The sequence below is a fragment of the Gallus gallus genome, chromosome 14, assembly GCF_016699485.2.
Source record: "Gallus gallus isolate bGalGal1 chromosome 14, bGalGal1.mat.broiler.GRCg7b, whole genome shotgun sequence".
NCBI lineage: Eukaryota > Metazoa > Chordata > Aves > Galliformes > Phasianidae > Gallus > Gallus gallus.
The window spans coordinates 6,205,355-6,222,158 of NC_052545.1; the positions used below are offsets into that span (position 1 = coordinate 6,205,355).

The window sequence follows — 16,804 nt, forward strand, 5'->3', positions numbered from 1 at the left end:
CCTGAACAAATTTGGTAATGCTTTATTTAATCAGGTGAGCACAGGGAGCAAGGAAACTGCATCGTCAGGCCAAGGAGAACCGAGCACCTCGAGGAAACTTACAGCAGCACCGCGAGTTCTCAGCCTGCCAGCTGGCAACTCACGCATTTGCTAACATGGAAGAAAATAAACTGAAAAATAAAGGGAAGACGTCAGAAACTCCTGCAGAAGATACACACTTTGTTTCCTCTGAGCTTTACAAACCCAAGGGGTGGTCAGGGGAAAGAGTTGACGATGTAGATCTGTAGCTGACTTGGGCAGCTGGCATCCAAAGTGGAGCACTGACGTGGTGGTGGCACAGCCATCTCTGCTCAAGAGGCAGCGCCTCGCGCCAGGAACACGAAAGCGTTACTACTTGCAACGTATTCATGCATTTAATCAACAGCCATGCAGCCTAACGCTCCTCCCCCCCTTTCAGGGCATGCAGTCTGGCCCCTGTGCTGAATACAACACATTCAGGTATTCAAAACAGTTTGAATTATTTGGAAAAAGGAACCAAAAGCACTTTGCAGCCTGAGAGCAAGCAAAATTAACGAGTATAAGGCGAGGAAGAAATGCTGTAGCCAGGACTAGCTCTTCAGTAATAGTCTGAGCTCAAATTCATAGAAATGCTTATATAAAAGCAGTGTTTTGTCACTTAAAAATTACATAAATTAATCTCAACGTGTTAAAAATAACTAAACCTGGTCTGCAAAGATGGGCAAGAATCAGATGCATGATTATAGCCATGAAAGTGCGCTGCAGGGAGGACATGTCACTCCGTCACATCACTGCTGCTGCTGGAGAAGTTATTTCAAATGATGAATAGATTCAGCTCCTGTTTTCCTAGAGGTGGAAGTTACAGATGGCAAGCAACGTGAGCAAAGCTACTGCAGACCAACATCACCAAGGCAGATACAGGATGTAAACACTCCATAGTCTGAACAAATTATCCTCAGTGCAGACCACTGTAAACAGATAAATGCACTTAAAGGCACTGCAGATAAACATGGTCAGTGATCAGCAGCATTTAATGTCCCAATATGCTGTTGGTTGGAGCTACCACCATTAATACATCCAAGAAATAGAAACGTGGCAATCATTAAATAAAATCACCGTGAAGTATGCTTTACAGAAAGTAAAGCCTTAACATTATTGTTCTACATGCAGTGCTACAAAAGAAGTTTCTTTAAAGAACATGTTACATAAAAGGTCAGAGGCAAGTTCAAACCTCAGGTTCAACTCATCACACAGATCAGTCCAATTCTTCAAGTAGTAAAATTAATTCAGTTTTCAGACAGGAATATTCTTAGCTATACGAGCAGCCCAACGTTTACAGACACACTACTGAATTGGCCCTATTCACCAGCGAGTAGGAGCAGTTCTGCATCTCTCCACCCCTGACTGCTTCGATTTCTGTGGTCACAGAAACAGCACAAAAATCAGAATATAAGGGAAGTCACTTCTGCTTCTATTCACTTCAGTGATTCATTATCTCCCCCTCTCTGCTCCCACCCGTCCCTAAAGAAAGAAAACCCCCCAAGCCAGATGCATATTCCCCTATTGTGTCCCCAGTCAGACTTAAGATCAGAAAGTATTTTCTCAGCTATTGCATGTTACAGGAGAAAGGTGGCCCCCTGCCTGCCCACCCTGCGATTTTGGCCTAATTCTACTCAGGCATTTCGGAAGCTCAGACTTTGGATGTTAATTAGCTACGGCGCAGTCCAGTGATCCCTTTGCACAGTATTTATGAACAGCACTGAGAGGGCTCTCTAACAGTTATCTGTGTATCAGTACTCAACTGGCACCGGCTCTCAGCCACACTACACTGTCAAACCTCATTCCAAAAAGTGCATATTCATAGATAGAAACTGTTTTATTGGTCTTCATAAGAGCTAACTGATGATTCTACTGATTGCTTGTAAGGAAGGGAACTCCTCATCCTCAATATGCAAAGCTTTATGAGTAACAATGTCCTGCTGCGTGAGTACTTGCTTACATGTTGGGCAGATGCAGCAGTCGAGATCAGAGTTGGAGTCCGTTTGCCAAACATTCTTTTTGTTCTTTTTGGATTTGTTTGAACTTTGCTTTTCCTTGATTCTGAAATCATTGTGAGCAGAAAGCAGTTCCTGTTGCTTAACTGTGTCTGGCAACAACACCAGCAACTCGTTAAAAATTTTCTTGAAATTATCTCCAAGCAGTTCTCGGCAACTTTTGTAATACTGTGCTGCAGAAATCAGACCCTTCAGTGAAAAGAGAATTGGAATAATTAGAAGCTTAAAAAATAATCATCTGATTCATCTATAAAAAGATTCACGTTCTCCCAGGCCACACCACGCTCACTTTGCTAGTGCTCCAGAAGAGCTACAGTGGAGCACAGAGTTAAAAAAGAACACGTGCATCTAGTCCACTCACCGCCCACAAACAGAGGCACTATGTGAACTGAGCAGAGGAGGATCTCAGGAACACAAAGGTTCTTGCCCACTCACCTGTCTGAACTGCCCAGAATGAGTTTTAAATTTATTGAACTTGGACTCATCACTTTGGAGGAATTCTTTAATGGATTGTATTAGCTGAATGTTCCTTTGCTGAAAGTTTTCAGGTATCAAGTATGTCCCATGGCTGGATTTTGGCCTGCATTTGGGGGGAAAAAGAAGTAATGCAATTGGATACTGCTTCATATTATGGAAATATGCTGCAGACATACATTATATGATTATTCTTTTCTCCCTTTCTCCACCCAACTACAGACGCAATTTCTCTAAGCAGCACATGGTTACAGTAATCCTCTCAGTGTTTTGTGCTCTGTTTGAATCTTCTATGGCATATCTTGAGAGGCAATGTGTAAAGTAACTCTAGGCAAAAGGACTTTTACTTACTCTTTCAAAGATGTAGTGACAGGTTCAGAGATACTGGTGGATGGAATAACAGCAAAACCTGGTGGGGGTTTACTAACAGGCACTGACAGTCCCGGAGGCGGAGGAGGACTCTTTAATAGCACCACAGTGTTAAAACCTAAACGAAAGCAGAAACGGGCAGGAAGTTAGAGCACTTATCTGTGGCACCCACATACCAGCAAGTAAAATTAACACCAACAGTCTGATGTACTCTCCAGAAGCATCAAGAAGTAACAGTCAACAGTGCAGTCATCACTATTTCAGAAGAAACCTAAATATTAAAGAGGTGGAAATCTGTTGCCTTAACGTTCAGGTCAAGAAGTGCTTCATAGTGCCTGATATTTCTCTACAAGGAGAGAGGACTTTCAAGACTCTGTTACTCAGGCTGCCTTTTAACTTTAGCCACATTTCTCTAAGCTACTGCCAAGAAAGCCATCGCTGCCCTGAAATGCTTACCCGGTGGCGGTGGCATTCGAGCTGATCCTGAGCTCCCAAGAGCTGGGAAGTCTTCCTGAGGTAAAGGGCACTGGTTCGTCACTGTGGGCTTTTTAAGGCCAGGGGGCTCTTTGGGTGTACTACAGATTGCTAATGATTTTTCTGAATGACCATTCACAACAGCTGCAGATCTGTCAGATGCATGAAGAGCAGAAGCAGTGTTTGATGTCCGCTCTGCTTCTGGCAGCTTTTCAATACATGACCTGGGCAATGATGTCTCCTGTAACAGGTGTGGGGATGACGGCCTCTGCTTCTCAACCCCCATCCTCTTTTTCTTGCTCACTTTTGTGAAAGTTTGTGAGGTAGAAGCTGCCAGCAAGGATGATACATCAAACATTGTTGGTGTGTTCCTTATCTCCTGGGTTGTCAAGCCACTACTGCCATCTTCATCATCTGACTGAGAGAGTTTATTGCTCTTCTTATTTCCTTTAGTGCTATTCAACGAGTATGATTTTTTGGCTATCTGATTTACACAAGGGTTGCTAATGGCTTTGACCACATTTTTACTGGAACCACTGTTCCATGCAGATGTGATGTTAGTTACTATTTTATTGTTGGGCCTCATTTTAGACACCAGAGCTGGAAAATCCTCCTCTTGAAAAGCTGTTTTCTTTGCAGTCGCTGTATACGTCAAAGCCATCCCAGAAGGGATAGCGGGTGCTGCAGAGGATGACAAGCTTGGGAAATCTTCTTTAAGCTTAACTGCTGCTAGCTGAGCAGAGCTGCGAGAAAGGGAAAGTACACCTAGTTACACCACCACTGCACAGACAGCAAAACTCCACCAGGCAAAAGAGGCTCCATGCCTGACAGCATCCTTCTTCAATCCATCACTTACAGTGGCACAGCTGGCATAACCATTAACAGGATGCAAATACATAAACCCTGTCTGGATGAGTCTCTTCAAAGCAGTCTCGCTAGCCTTGCTATCTGATCAGTGCTGTCTTAGCACACCTTACCTTGTCCAGCAAGCCATACGTGCAGGCTTCTAGTACATTTTAGTGTCCACATCCTGCAAAGACTCTATAAATAGAGTTACCACCCATTTAACGAGATGGTGAATTTAAAAACACCAACAGCATATGGCTCCCTCAAGATAAGCTACTGAGTTAAAGTGAGTGGAGTTAGGAATACTGAAAAGTTCCCTGTAACTGCACCACAAAATAAATAAATTAATTAATTAAAAAAATCAAACTATGAACTGAAGCAACAGCCTATGCTGTTCATGCAGCAGCTAACACAGTAACAGTCAAAGCAGAAGGGGAACTGAGAGAGGGGAGCACCTGCAGTTCAAGAGGTCTATAAAATTAATTCTTCCAGAAATACACAACCCAAGTAAGTTTCTAAATCAGCTTCCTCATTGCTGCAGTCTTGAACAAACTTACCCTTGTAGAGGTCCCACTGCAGAACCAATTGCTGGAAAGTCATCTTGGCTTAAAGCACCATTAGCAGCTGCTTCTTTTGGGAGTATTGACAAAAAGAGTAAAGAAATATAGTCAACTAAAATCCAGTAGTTTCAAAGTGGAAGCTATCAATGAACACGACAGCAGCATTAACAAGTTCTATTTTCAGCAGCTGCTGATGTCATTAACCGACATTCCAAAAGGGCAATAAGTCCATGTATCACCATTTCCTTCAGTTAACCACATTCACCATTATGACATCAGGTATGAGCTCTAGCATACAGGCAATTCATGGAACTTAATATGAGCAAAAACTTATCAGCACTGGCTGATAAGACAGTCTCTAGAGGATTCCTTCACAACTAAGAAGCCAATGCCCCCAGCTGCCTCCTCTATGCTTCTCCTAGAGGCCAGCAATCAGCTGCCTGCACAGGATTAGGATACTCTGACTCGGTATGCTGATTCTCCACTTGGAAAGCTGCTCCTCTGAGTTGTTCAACACCTCTGCTGCGCAGATGCCCACACTGCTAAGCAATTAGCTCCTGGTCAGTCAGTTTTCATCAAAACATAAATCATTTCCAATTAGACTTTGTCTTACAATGCAGTGCTGTGGACTGCATCAGCTTAAGAACAGATTGATAACAGCTTTGACACGCATGCAGCAAAAGCTGGGCTAGCAGCAGGGTAAGATAGCCTTGCCTGTCATCCCCAGCTGAGCTGTACCCATTAGACAACCAAGCTCTCAGCAGCTCTCAGCTCATTATGAAAGCATATAAAGTTTGAGCAGGAACCCTGTTGTAGGAGCAATAAAACAGTGGAAAAGGGATTTGGAGCAACAGTAATATCAAAACAATTCTATCAACCAGTTACAAACTTTTACTGGGGCTAACTTCACCCCAAACATCACAATACATCAGTTCTTGCATGCTACAGTAGGAAAACGGCAATCTTAGTATTATTTGGATAAAACATCACAGATACTGTCATGCCTTAACTGTTTGGTATTTCTACCCAGCTTCATTTTAAATATAACTGGCTGTACAAATCCCAGCCCACTCGGACACGCTTCACTGTAAAGGAGTGTTGCTGGATTAAGACACTGCACAGCTCTCTCCTTATCCACTGGCTTTTGAAAACAATGCATGGCAATTCACACTTTGGCCAGGCTGATCTCCCGACTCATCACCACACCTTCATGCCTCCCTGCAGCTGCAGAACACGTTCAACACTAACCTGTAGCTTCACTTGAAGACTTTGGCACACGTTTGGAGCTGGGTACTTCAGAATCCCTCAAGTCCTCCTTTTTACCTCTACTGCTGCTGTCCTCTTTGTCTTCTCCCCGTTTCTTCTCTTCCTGTCGTTTAGCAGCTACAGATGCCCTGACTGCTGCTGCAACGTCTCTGTCTTCTTCTTCCCTACAGGACAGGGCAGATTTTCTTGGTAAAACAGCAAGGATTACAAGGCACCTTTGCCTCACACTCCACCTCTCACCTCTCTGCAGTAAGTTCTGATGGTTGTCCCTGGCCTTGTGCTGCCACCTGCTGAGAAGGCTGAAACAAACCTACTCTTCCAATACACCCTTGGCTAGTGAGAAAGGCAATATTTTACCTGGGGATCTGCAAGTTCTACATGTGGTGATAACAATCCAGGATAGAAGAAATCAACTGGAGGGAATTGGCAGTGAGAGTACCAAGGATGCTAGCAGACACCTACTTCTCTTATTTTCAAATGTACAGTCTGATTTGTAGACCAAAGTGATTATTTGAAATATGGCTCATGAACCCTCAATGAAAGCAAAATCCACATGCGACACCAACATACAAAGGTGTTCAGAGATGGACTTCTTCCCCAGTGAAATTACCAGTAATGAACCAGCCTACTATCTGTGAGAAAAAGAAGAAAATAGAGGTGCAGTACGTAAAAAGCACTCAGGTCTCATATGCATGAAGAAACAAATAAATGCAAACTTTCACTTCAATACTTAACCCTCTTCTGTCTCCAAAGTACTCAGTCTGGCCACACATAGATCTGTTTGTTCAATGAAAAGCATGGATCTTAGAATAGGAATTTCATGGTTACCCAGACCAAAAAGTCCATTAAACCTCCAAAGATTTATCACTTACTTCAGAAAAATCTTTCTAAAAAGAAGTTAGCACAACCATAGTTGCTGAAATTAAGAATTCTGATTTCAGTTAACCCACGTGTCGAAGATTACAGTGTTTGCTTTCTTTGGGACTTCCAGGAAGCTTAAACTTCAGAGAGTAATTTCACTTTCACCAGGCACACAGCCAGCACGCAGGCTTAGACAGAAAACTAGGTGTGCTCTCAGTTAAGGATTCACTATGGAACCACACTTTGTCCCTGCTTCCTCCCAGCCTGTGCACCAGAGCTCTGTTAAGTGCTAAGTGAGAAAGAGCACTAAGCAGCAATAGAAATCCACACAATGCTGTGCTACTCACCTCTTGTATCTCCAGCTGCCTCTTCTGTTCTGCTGACTTCCTCGGCCACCCAATCTGCCTGACCTCCCTTGCCTGTTGTATCTGTCCACTTCTTCATAGTCCTCTCCACCTATAACACCTGAACAGGAGGGATACTTATCATTCTTAGAGTTAATTCTCTAATCTGGGCACCATACTATGCCCGAAAATGAGCAAAAATACACCAGTACAAATAAATCTATCTTGATTTCCTTCTGATGATCAAGCAGTCTATCAAGCCTCCAGGAATGGCAAAAGTCTGTATGTTCCACATGGAAGAAAAGTCTGCTCCATCTCCTCACCCAAAGCAAGGCCAACTCTGAAATCACATTCATGATGCTCGTGGCTCTGTCAACTTCTGGTTATCTTCAAGAACAAACTCCCCAACCTCTCAGAGCCCTGGTTCCAGGGCTTCTCCACCCTCTTGCAAAGAAACTTCCCAGCTTGGAAGTCTTCACCAGATGTTTCTGAATACCAAAGCAGTAAGAATGAACACATTCCTGGCCATCACAACACCCGCCAGCCACACTCACCCTCATTTCTCCTCTGGTGCCGAGGAGCATAATTAAACTGAAGATCTATCTGCCGGTTCTGCCTGGCCTCGGCCCTGTTCTTGCTGTGGCAAGCTGTTTTGTGTGCTTTGTAATCTATTTCAGTGCGGAAAGCATGGGTAAACTGCTCTGTACTGCACCGTCCCTCTTCGCAAAGGAAATGCTTTTCACGGAAGTGTTCACGAAGGTATTCATAATCGCTGGAGAAAGAAAAGAGGCTGAGCTGCAATTCTCCAAACATATTTTACCAGTGGTATGTGATTATCCTTCACTCCATCTGTCAACACTTAACATTAACACCAAAGAGGAAGACTTTAAAACATGAACTAAGCAGAAAGAGGTTACTGCAGCTGTTGGTTTAAGGAGCAAAAGAGCCTGTAGCCAACCTTCCTGCACAATCTCTTCAAGCACTGCTTTTCAGAAGACTCACAGATCCGAACTGTTTTTCTAAAATTTAATCTACAGAAAGAAAAAAAAAAAAACAGAACTATTTCTGCAAACCTGTAGTACTCCTGAGCACCATCAGAGTCACAGAAGTGACAAAAATAGTGATCTCGTCTCAGATGCTTCAGTAGCTCATCATTATCCAAATAACGCTCGTCACAGAATTTACACAGGGGATGCCCACGGTGAGAGGTGTCATCTGGATCTCCATGGATTCGATGGCGTGCAAGGTCCTTACGAGTGTACCATTTCCTTTCGTATGTAAAAATCTGAAGAAATACGTAAGAATGGAGTAAGCTAGGCTCTGCACAGCTTACCTGCAGGAGTCACAGATTTGCTTCAAAAAGATGCAGTCTGACAACTCACAACTCAAATTTTCTGGGACTAGGAACCAAGATTCAAGTGATAGATCCAAGCTGCATCTCACTTACACTTCACTCACCTCAAACACTGGAAACAGATCAACTTCACCCTTTCTCCTTTCCTGAGAATAATGCTGTTCAGTGAACAAATTCTGCATTGTGAGCCAACCTTCTGCCCCTACTAACACACAGGCTGTTTTGGTAGAAAGGGTTCTGAAGATGCCAGGAAGATCAGCATACCCTCAAGAACAGAACATCCTTTATTTCTTGTCTCTTTAACAAGGATTCTTAACTCAGTCTGGGAAAAGGTTCACGTGGCTTTGCTAGCACTGACTCTACAGTGGGTATTCACAACACAGAAGCTTTCTCTAAAATAAAAGGATTTCTTCAGTATTGTGAAATTAGAAGCCAAAACATTCTACAAGTTTACCACTCTAGTGCTGCCTACCTAGGCTGCCTGCGGAAGTACTTCTTGAGCAGAGCTCAAAGGACACTGCAACTGAAAGAAGCTGCCTTGTCTTCCCCTTCCCTTGACTTAGCACTAATGATTGGAGAGTCAAATCAGTTCAGGGAAAACTAACGCTGCAAAAAAGATGTGTTGGTCTTCTTTCAAGTCAACCCCGACCACTCCTGGATCCTGTCCCTTTGGGCAACAACCTACAGTCTGACCTGCAGGAACCAACTGTGAAATCACAACATAAATGCATTTCTCTGATTTGATATTCAATTGGTTTCAGAGAAAACAAACAGATGTACAAAACCACACGTAATGAGTTCTAAAAATACATGCCCATGCATTAAATTCCCTCCTACAACAATAAACAATGCTGACAACTATTAGACACAAAGGTTAGCAGCCCCAGCGTTCATTTAACAACAACAGCTGGTTTTGCCTGACACATCACTGAGAAGTACAAAAAAACAAAGAACAAAAACCTGAGCTCCAGGGAAAGGTGGAATTCTGACTTTCAGGCTGAAAAAAAGCATTGCCTGACTGATCAAACAGCAGCCGTTCTAAGTGAAATTCAAATGGGTTAAGAAACAAAAAAATAAGCCAGTGATGGCAACAGTAAGACGAGTAGTTTTAAGGCTCAATACAGACATGCCACTCAGCTTTCCACTAAGTGCTTCATCTTTACATTTTAAACCAGCCCCGGTTGTGTTCTGTGTGTGTACATCAAACACGCAGACCTCAACTGTAGACACTCATAATTCACTTTCCAACCAAAGCAACAAGATACAGGAAATTCGCTCTGAACAAATAAGCAAGATAATGAAATATAGCTATATTTCATTAAACCAACAAGATGAATTCTCATCCTGTACATGATTCAACTGCAAACGCTACATTGACTCTGAGTGGAGAGAGACATCCATCACTCCATGATGCACACTGCTTTCTGAACCACCACTAATATTTTCTCAGTTACAGATTTAGTTCATAAAGTCATCGTAAGTCCTAATTGATATCTAAATCACGACAGTTAGAGCTGTAACAAAGCCTGTCTACAACTCAGGATTAACTTCCTATCAGACAGATAGGGCTTGGTATTTACAGGCATCATGGGGGAGGAGCTAACCTCAGAAGCTTATTAATACGGTTGGGTTTAATTTAAAACATTATTTAGAGCCTTCAGGTCTCTTTCATTAATCAGTTTATGGAAGAAGAAAGTCTCAGAAGAAATCAACTGACCTGACTGCAGACAGGAGAAACCTAAGCAGCAGAGTGGTGCTGTTCAGCATCTCCATCTCCCCACCTCCACAAGTACTCCTGAAGGTCACATAAGGAACCACCCTCTCCTTCCCTCACATTAAAGCATTGAACCAACTCACCTTTAAGTGTTTAACACAGAGTTTGCAACAGAAGAGTTCATGCTGCTTTCTCATGTGCTGTTCCAGATCTGCAAAGGTATTGAACGGCTTCAAATCTGGACATAAAAAGCATTCATGCTGCAGCAGCTTCCTAAGGGACAAAGAAAGATTTGCTAAAAGTTATTCAGTTCCCTCTCAGCAACCTGACATCTTTATTGAAAGACAAACATTCTGTCCATGGAAGACTTTTGCATTCTTATTGCTCCCCCAGCTATTTGTAATGAGGTTAGCATTCTGTTTATTCCAAGAATACTTTGTCATCAGTCAGGAACAGAAGAGAACAAAGTTACACAGAGGCTTGAACTATAAGAAGCCAGCTGAGCAGTCACTGTGTAAGCAGCACGCTACCAGCACACAGCCTGCAGGTGGACAGGAACATGTCTGTGCAACACACTGCCTTACCAAAGATTCAGCTGACACAGGCTACATTCACATCTGATTTAGTTACGGCTTATACTGACAGCAACGGAAGTATATGATGGGGAGATAAAAAAAGTAAGCATGATTCCCAACAAGAGCTGAAGGCAGAGCACTGGTCTCAGTGGGAACCCCCACTCACTCACAGTTGATTACTGTTCTGTGGGCAGTGATCTCAGCAGCCCTCCAGAAATGGTATCATCAAAAGTAATTCCCAGGGCTGGTGTGTAATTAATCAGAGCATGTTTCCAACTGCTTCTGCTCACTAAAACCCACTGCTCGACCTCATGAAATTCAAATTATAAACATATCACAAAGTTACAGTTTCACCTTTTTTCTCCCATTTATAACCAAGACCTTTGCACGAAGAGGATGCTTTTCTTTTCATATGATGTATGGTACAATCGGTTTTGATTACTCCTTATGCAATGCAGGGATAAATACCATTATAGCAGTAATTTTGCCTTTACTAATTTACAAAGCAGCCATGCAAGGAATGAAGAGCTGTGCAGCAAGTTTGCCGTTGGTAAAGAAGCAAAAAGCAACTTCTGGTGGCAGAGCTTCTGTACATCTAACAGAGGAGCTGCTCCCTTCCCACCTGTACTGCCCTCATCCCACCAAAGCCACCTGTGCTGCCCAGTGACCAATGGACACTGCATCAAAGTCAGCATTTCCATAAGATCACATTGTTCCATTAAGGAAGGCACTTCTGGCCACGTAATGCAGATAACAACGTGATTTTTTTGGGACAGGTTATAGAAAGGATTCTCACACTTACCTGTACAGCGCATAAACTTCTCCATCCATAAAATAAATGTCATACTTCTTCTCATGCTGCAACTTGCTAAGTGCTATCGTCGAGAAAGACGTAAGCTTCCGCCCAAAGACGACCTACAGGCAACACAACACAGGGATCAGAGATGGCGTATGTGGGCTGTGCAGTATTCTGGATGGCAGACAAACTCCACAGCAACAAGCTTCGTTTGTTGGGATCTCACCATAGCCAAAGGCTCAGACAGCAGGGCCAGAGCTGTGTGTCACCACTGCTCGCTGTCCCCACAACTGTCAGCTGAGCAACTGTGACTGCTTATCAGCTTCCAGCAAGAGCAGCGCGCAGGGTGGGTTGGACTTGCCCGGTCTTTGGATTTTGAACTAGATTAGGAAAGTCTTTTATGATGCTTGGCTACTACAACCACGCACACAGGGCATAAATATCTCCAAGCAATGCAACTCACTCGTTGCCTGGAGCCCTGTGCTCAGCTGCCTCCTATCTCTGGTAGGAGACCACACAAACAGACAGCCTGCAAGGGAAAGTGACATGACTCAGGGTCTGACAGGGAGACCACTGCTTCCTCTTTCCTCAAATATCAGCAAAGTGAGGGAAAATGGTACATCACTTCCCAAATTCTTTGTACAGTGCATCCATTCTAAGAGAACCCGGTTGCTCCCACTGCTGCCTACTGTCTGTCTGCTATAGAAGGTGCCTGATTTGGGCAGTGCTGGCATAGCAGCAGCATTAATAGAACAGCTGTTATAGAATACAGGTGCAGTTTAGTCTTGTGAAGTTGCACCTCTACTCCTCTTAGGGTGAAACACCTCAGAGCAGGTCTTCTGGGTTGGGCTTTTTGATTAGGTTATTTTTTAAAGCTTTCTTTACAGTGAAGCTACTATTAAAATATATGTTATACTGAAGTATATACATGCATATGTGTGTGTATATACACACCTCTCTGAAATGTCAGGCTTAAAGCAAAGTGACTGCAAGTCTGAGGTTTTCTGGATAAATGTCAAACTCACATTATTTTTAAGAACATTTGTTTCCATCAATTTCATTTCATTTCAACCTGAGGAAAGTTTCAGAAGGGAGGAACGAACTGCAGAAAAGCAGATTTTATCACTGGAGCCCATCACAGATTCCTGCAGCAGTTCCAAGGACAAACACACACGTGTATAACAAACACACTGACCAGTCCTCCAAGCCTGACCCAAACACACATCACGGTGACTTCACAGGTCAACAAGCAATCCTGCCTAACTCCAGCACAGCAATTACGCACCACTGAGAGCACATATTACCATAACAAGTATAGCCTGCTTTCTCCTCCATCACGCAACTCAATGCCAGCCATCTTTAAAGTTATTTCCATTTCCTCTGGACATCATACTGTGACACTTACAGTTCAGCCTACACTGACTGGTACAGCACCAGCTGAGATCTGGTGAGATGTATGTGGTTCTTCTAACTCCACACCCTACGTAAAGTGAACAGATCCTGGTTTAGATCCTACATACGTGTTCAGTCCATTTGAGGGCATGTGATGTGACACATACTGGCCTGTCTCTCTTCTCGTTTCTTGGGATGGACAGACAGAACAGTGTTACAGCAGTACTTGGACACGAGGAAGAAAAGAAAGAAAGAAGAGCACTGCCATTAATAAGGACCTCTGAGTCAATGATAATGAAACAATCGTTTTTGACAATGAATAAACAAAAGAAGACGGCTTGATGAATTGAAGTTGGACTGGGTGATCCTGTGGTTCTCTTCCAACCTTGGTGATTCTATGATTCTAAGTTCAGGCCACATAAATACACCAGCTGCTATAAAGCTGAAGTCCATCTGCAATCCTGAGACCAGTGGCTTTATGGCAGCCGAGCAGCACCACAGCTTGTTTCCTCCTAAGAGAGGAGGTGTGCAGAGAGGTAACGGCCTTAAGTTGTACCGGGGGAAGCTCAGGATGGCCACTGGGAAACTCTTCTCCAACAGAGCAGTCGGGCACTGGCACTGCTGCCTCGGGAAGGGATAGGGTCATCATCCCTGGAGGTGTTAAGAACCATGGAGATGTGGCACCGAGGGATGCGGTCAGTGGGCACAGATGGGTTGGGGACCTCAGAGGTTTTTTTCCAACCTTGGTGATTCTATGGTAAAATCAGTTCTAAAGGGGATCTGTGTCCTTCCCGACACGGACACTGCTCACGTGCCGGTGAGCTCAGTTTCAAAACCAAACCCAACACAGCAAAACCACAGCCTTTGTGGCACCCACCAACTCCGAGTCCTTCAGGGATCTTCAGTCCCTGCCGCCATTTGAGCAACACGAGAAGCAGCCAAGGTAAACACGCAGCTTTTGTCAGAAGGACGTGACGAACCCCCTCCTCTGGGCACCGCTTTTACTTCATCTCCCGCACCACCTCGCTGTGATCTCTCGCCCAACGCAGCAGCAGCTCTTCTCCTCTCACGGCATTCGTTCTTCCCCGCATCGCTCCACGCGGACCCGTTCTTAGAGCCATCCCCGAGCGAAGTTTCTCCAACCCCAACCCCGCAGCAGACCCTGGGCCCCATCCCCGCCGCGTGGCGATGCGCTGAGCGCGGCTCCCGGCGGCACGCGGGGCGACCAAAGCCCAACAGCAGAACGGGACGGAGGGGCACCGCCGCGTTAACACCCGCGCAGCGGAGCCCAACGCTGCGACCGCCGCCCCCCCGTCCGCCTTTCGTTCCCTCCCTCCCCCCGCAGCGGACCGCGAGGAACGCGGCGTTATGCCGCACGGCCCGGCCGAGGCCTCGCCTCTCGCCTGTCCCCTCTCCCCCCCCCCCGGCCCCGCCGCGGCCTCACCTGGCCCAGCTCCTCCCGGCACACGGCGCAGTACCGCACGCCGCACAGCGCCCGCATCCGCACCGAGCAGCGGTAGCAGATGGGGTGATCGCAGCGGCCCAGCGCCACCACCTCCAGCTCCCCGCAGCACAGCACGCACGGGCCCTCCGCCGGCCCCAACGCCGCCGCCGCCGCCACGCCCGAGGCCGAGGCGGCCATGGCGGCGCCGACCCGCCGCGGCCTAGGCCCCGCACCACCTAGCAACCGCCAGCACCATCGAGAGGAAGGCTAGAGCGCCGCCCTGGACAGACCCGGCGCAGCGACTCTCCGCCCGACAGCCGACCATAGAGAGCCGCCTCCACGGCGCCGCTCTGGGTTGACCATAGAGTTTTTGCCTAGAGCGCCGCCTCGCTCTCCCGATTATCCTCCGAAGACATCCGGTGCGCCACGCCTCCCGGCGTCAGCCCGCGTCCTCCGGCGTGCGACCATAGAGAGGGAGGTCAGGGTGCCCCCGGCTCTTCCGGGCCCCAATCATGGAGGAGCGCCGCCTGCAGCGCTTCCGCGCCAGGGCCCGTCTCGCTACGGGTGGTTTTGGGGTCGAATTTTGGTTGTTCTGGGTGGAGTTGGGCTCCGTCATCCTTGTCCGTGCCTTCCAACTCAGGATGTTCTGTGATTCTGTTGTGGTTTGGGCTCTGTTACGCCCTGGTGGTGCAACAGCCACAGGTGGATGTGTGAGGCCAGTAGCTCTGCCTTGTGATCAGGTATTATCTTAGAATCACTGAAGTCTGAAAAGACCTCCAAGATCCCCAACCCCAACCCATCCCACCATGCCCACTGCCCACGTTCCTGAGTGCCACATCCACACAGCTCTTGAACACCTCCAGGGACAGCCACCACATCCTCCCTGGGCAGCAGTTCCACTGCCCGACGGCTCTTAAAGAGAAGAAATGTTTCTCAATGCCCAACCTGAGCCTGGACACACTGTTGGCTCACATTCAGTGTCTGTCAACCAACACTCCCAGATCGTTTTCCTCAGCCATTCTGCCCCACACCTGCAGCCTGGGGTTGTGACCCAAGCACAGGACCCGGCATATAGCCTTGCTGAAGCTCAGTCTGTTCACCTCAACCCATAGATGCAGCTCATCCGGGTCCATCTGTGGGCCTTCCTGCCTTCAGGCAGATCAACACTTCCTCCCGGCTTGGTGTTATCTGCACGCTTACAGGGGATGCATTCAATCCCCTCATCCACAAGGGGATTACATAGGTGTCTGGTAAGCTGTGTGCAAGAGACAAAAAGACTCCTAAAAATGTACATGAAAGATTACAGAAAATTGAATATTGCACACATTAGAACAGTAGCACAAATAGGTCGTATCTGTGTTAACACATACGCGTTTAGAGAAAAACGACGTTGTTTGGGTATGTGCTGCAGGCAGTGATTCATGCATTCAGTATCTGAGCACGTGACAGCTGCCCGGTGCTTCAGGAACGAGGTAATGGAGCTCGAGTTGATCATCGACACGTCAGGTTGTTGGCTGAGGAACCTGTGCTCCCGCGCTTGCTTTGAGGATTGAGCTCACCTCTTAAAGGTCGTGGTGTCACGTTGGTGCTCACAGAGCAGAGCTGCAGCCCCTCAGACAGAAGAGGGTGCTCCAGGAGCACTGAGAGCAGAGGCAACGCGGCTCAGCAGCCATGTTCCTCTGGAGGTGAAGTCGAAAAGCATAAATGCTGTTGGGATACATCACAGAGATGGTCACAAACTGGGTTTTATTTCAGATTTCTGTGATGTCCCATCTTTCTTTCTCCTGGATTCTCACAAAATATTCAGTGCAGAGCCAATTTCTTTTCCACCTGCGCAAAATCAGAGCAGATCCCCGTCAAAGACAGGAATGCTGTTGGATCTGTCAAAAAAGAAACACCAAGGTCTTGGCACGGGGCACTTGTTCTACCACATCATCGTATGTGTCACCAGATGAGCATCACGGCACTACAATTAGCAAACATTCCTGGAGTCCCATCCCCTGAGTCAAGGCTGCCATCTGTCCTGGAAATGAAACAGTGGTCCCAATTCCCATGGGCCCCTCCCGTGAGTGGTGTTAGAGGGGTCTGAGGAGTGACCCCAGGACACTCAGTGCCTCTCTGAAGGAGGCACATGGTGGACAGACACCTGGGTTACTTGGTGGCACAACATATTAACTTCATGATAAAACATCTCAAAATGAAGTCACTTTTCTATGAAGGGAAATGGTGACAAACCATACTAAATCACATATTATATGCACAA

The 16,804-nt window shown here is 46.0% G+C and overlaps 1 protein-coding gene across 5 annotated transcripts; it reads right to left on the reverse strand.

The window, feature by feature from the left end:
- Positions 1-6: 6 nt before the first annotated feature.
- Positions 7-14,955, reverse strand: ZNF598 (zinc finger protein 598). Of its 5 annotated transcripts, none has more exons than XM_046900946.1 (12): positions 14,832-14,955; positions 11,712-11,824; positions 10,478-10,607; positions 8,340-8,551; positions 7,821-8,038; positions 7,270-7,387; positions 6,044-6,225; positions 4,793-4,865; positions 3,372-4,132; positions 2,898-3,033; positions 2,508-2,652; positions 7-2,261 (listed from the first exon to the last, which is right to left on the reverse strand). In XM_046900946.1, exons 2-12 carry the CDS (start codon positions 11,738-11,740, stop codon positions 1,914-1,916), a joined length of 2,352 nt encoding a protein of 783 aa, XP_046756902.1. In that variant the 5' UTR covers positions 11,741-11,824; positions 14,832-14,955; the 3' UTR covers positions 7-1,913. The 5 variants fall into 5 exon arrangements, with proteins under 5 accessions (XP_046756902.1, XP_015149927.2, XP_414850.3 ...); XM_015294441.4 differs by lacking the exon at positions 14,832-14,955 and adding an exon at positions 14,542-14,748 and having other exon boundaries at positions 4,793-4,862; XM_414850.8 differs by lacking the exon at positions 14,832-14,955 and adding an exon at positions 14,542-14,748.
- Between the last annotated feature and the right edge of the window lie 1,849 nt (positions 14,956-16,804).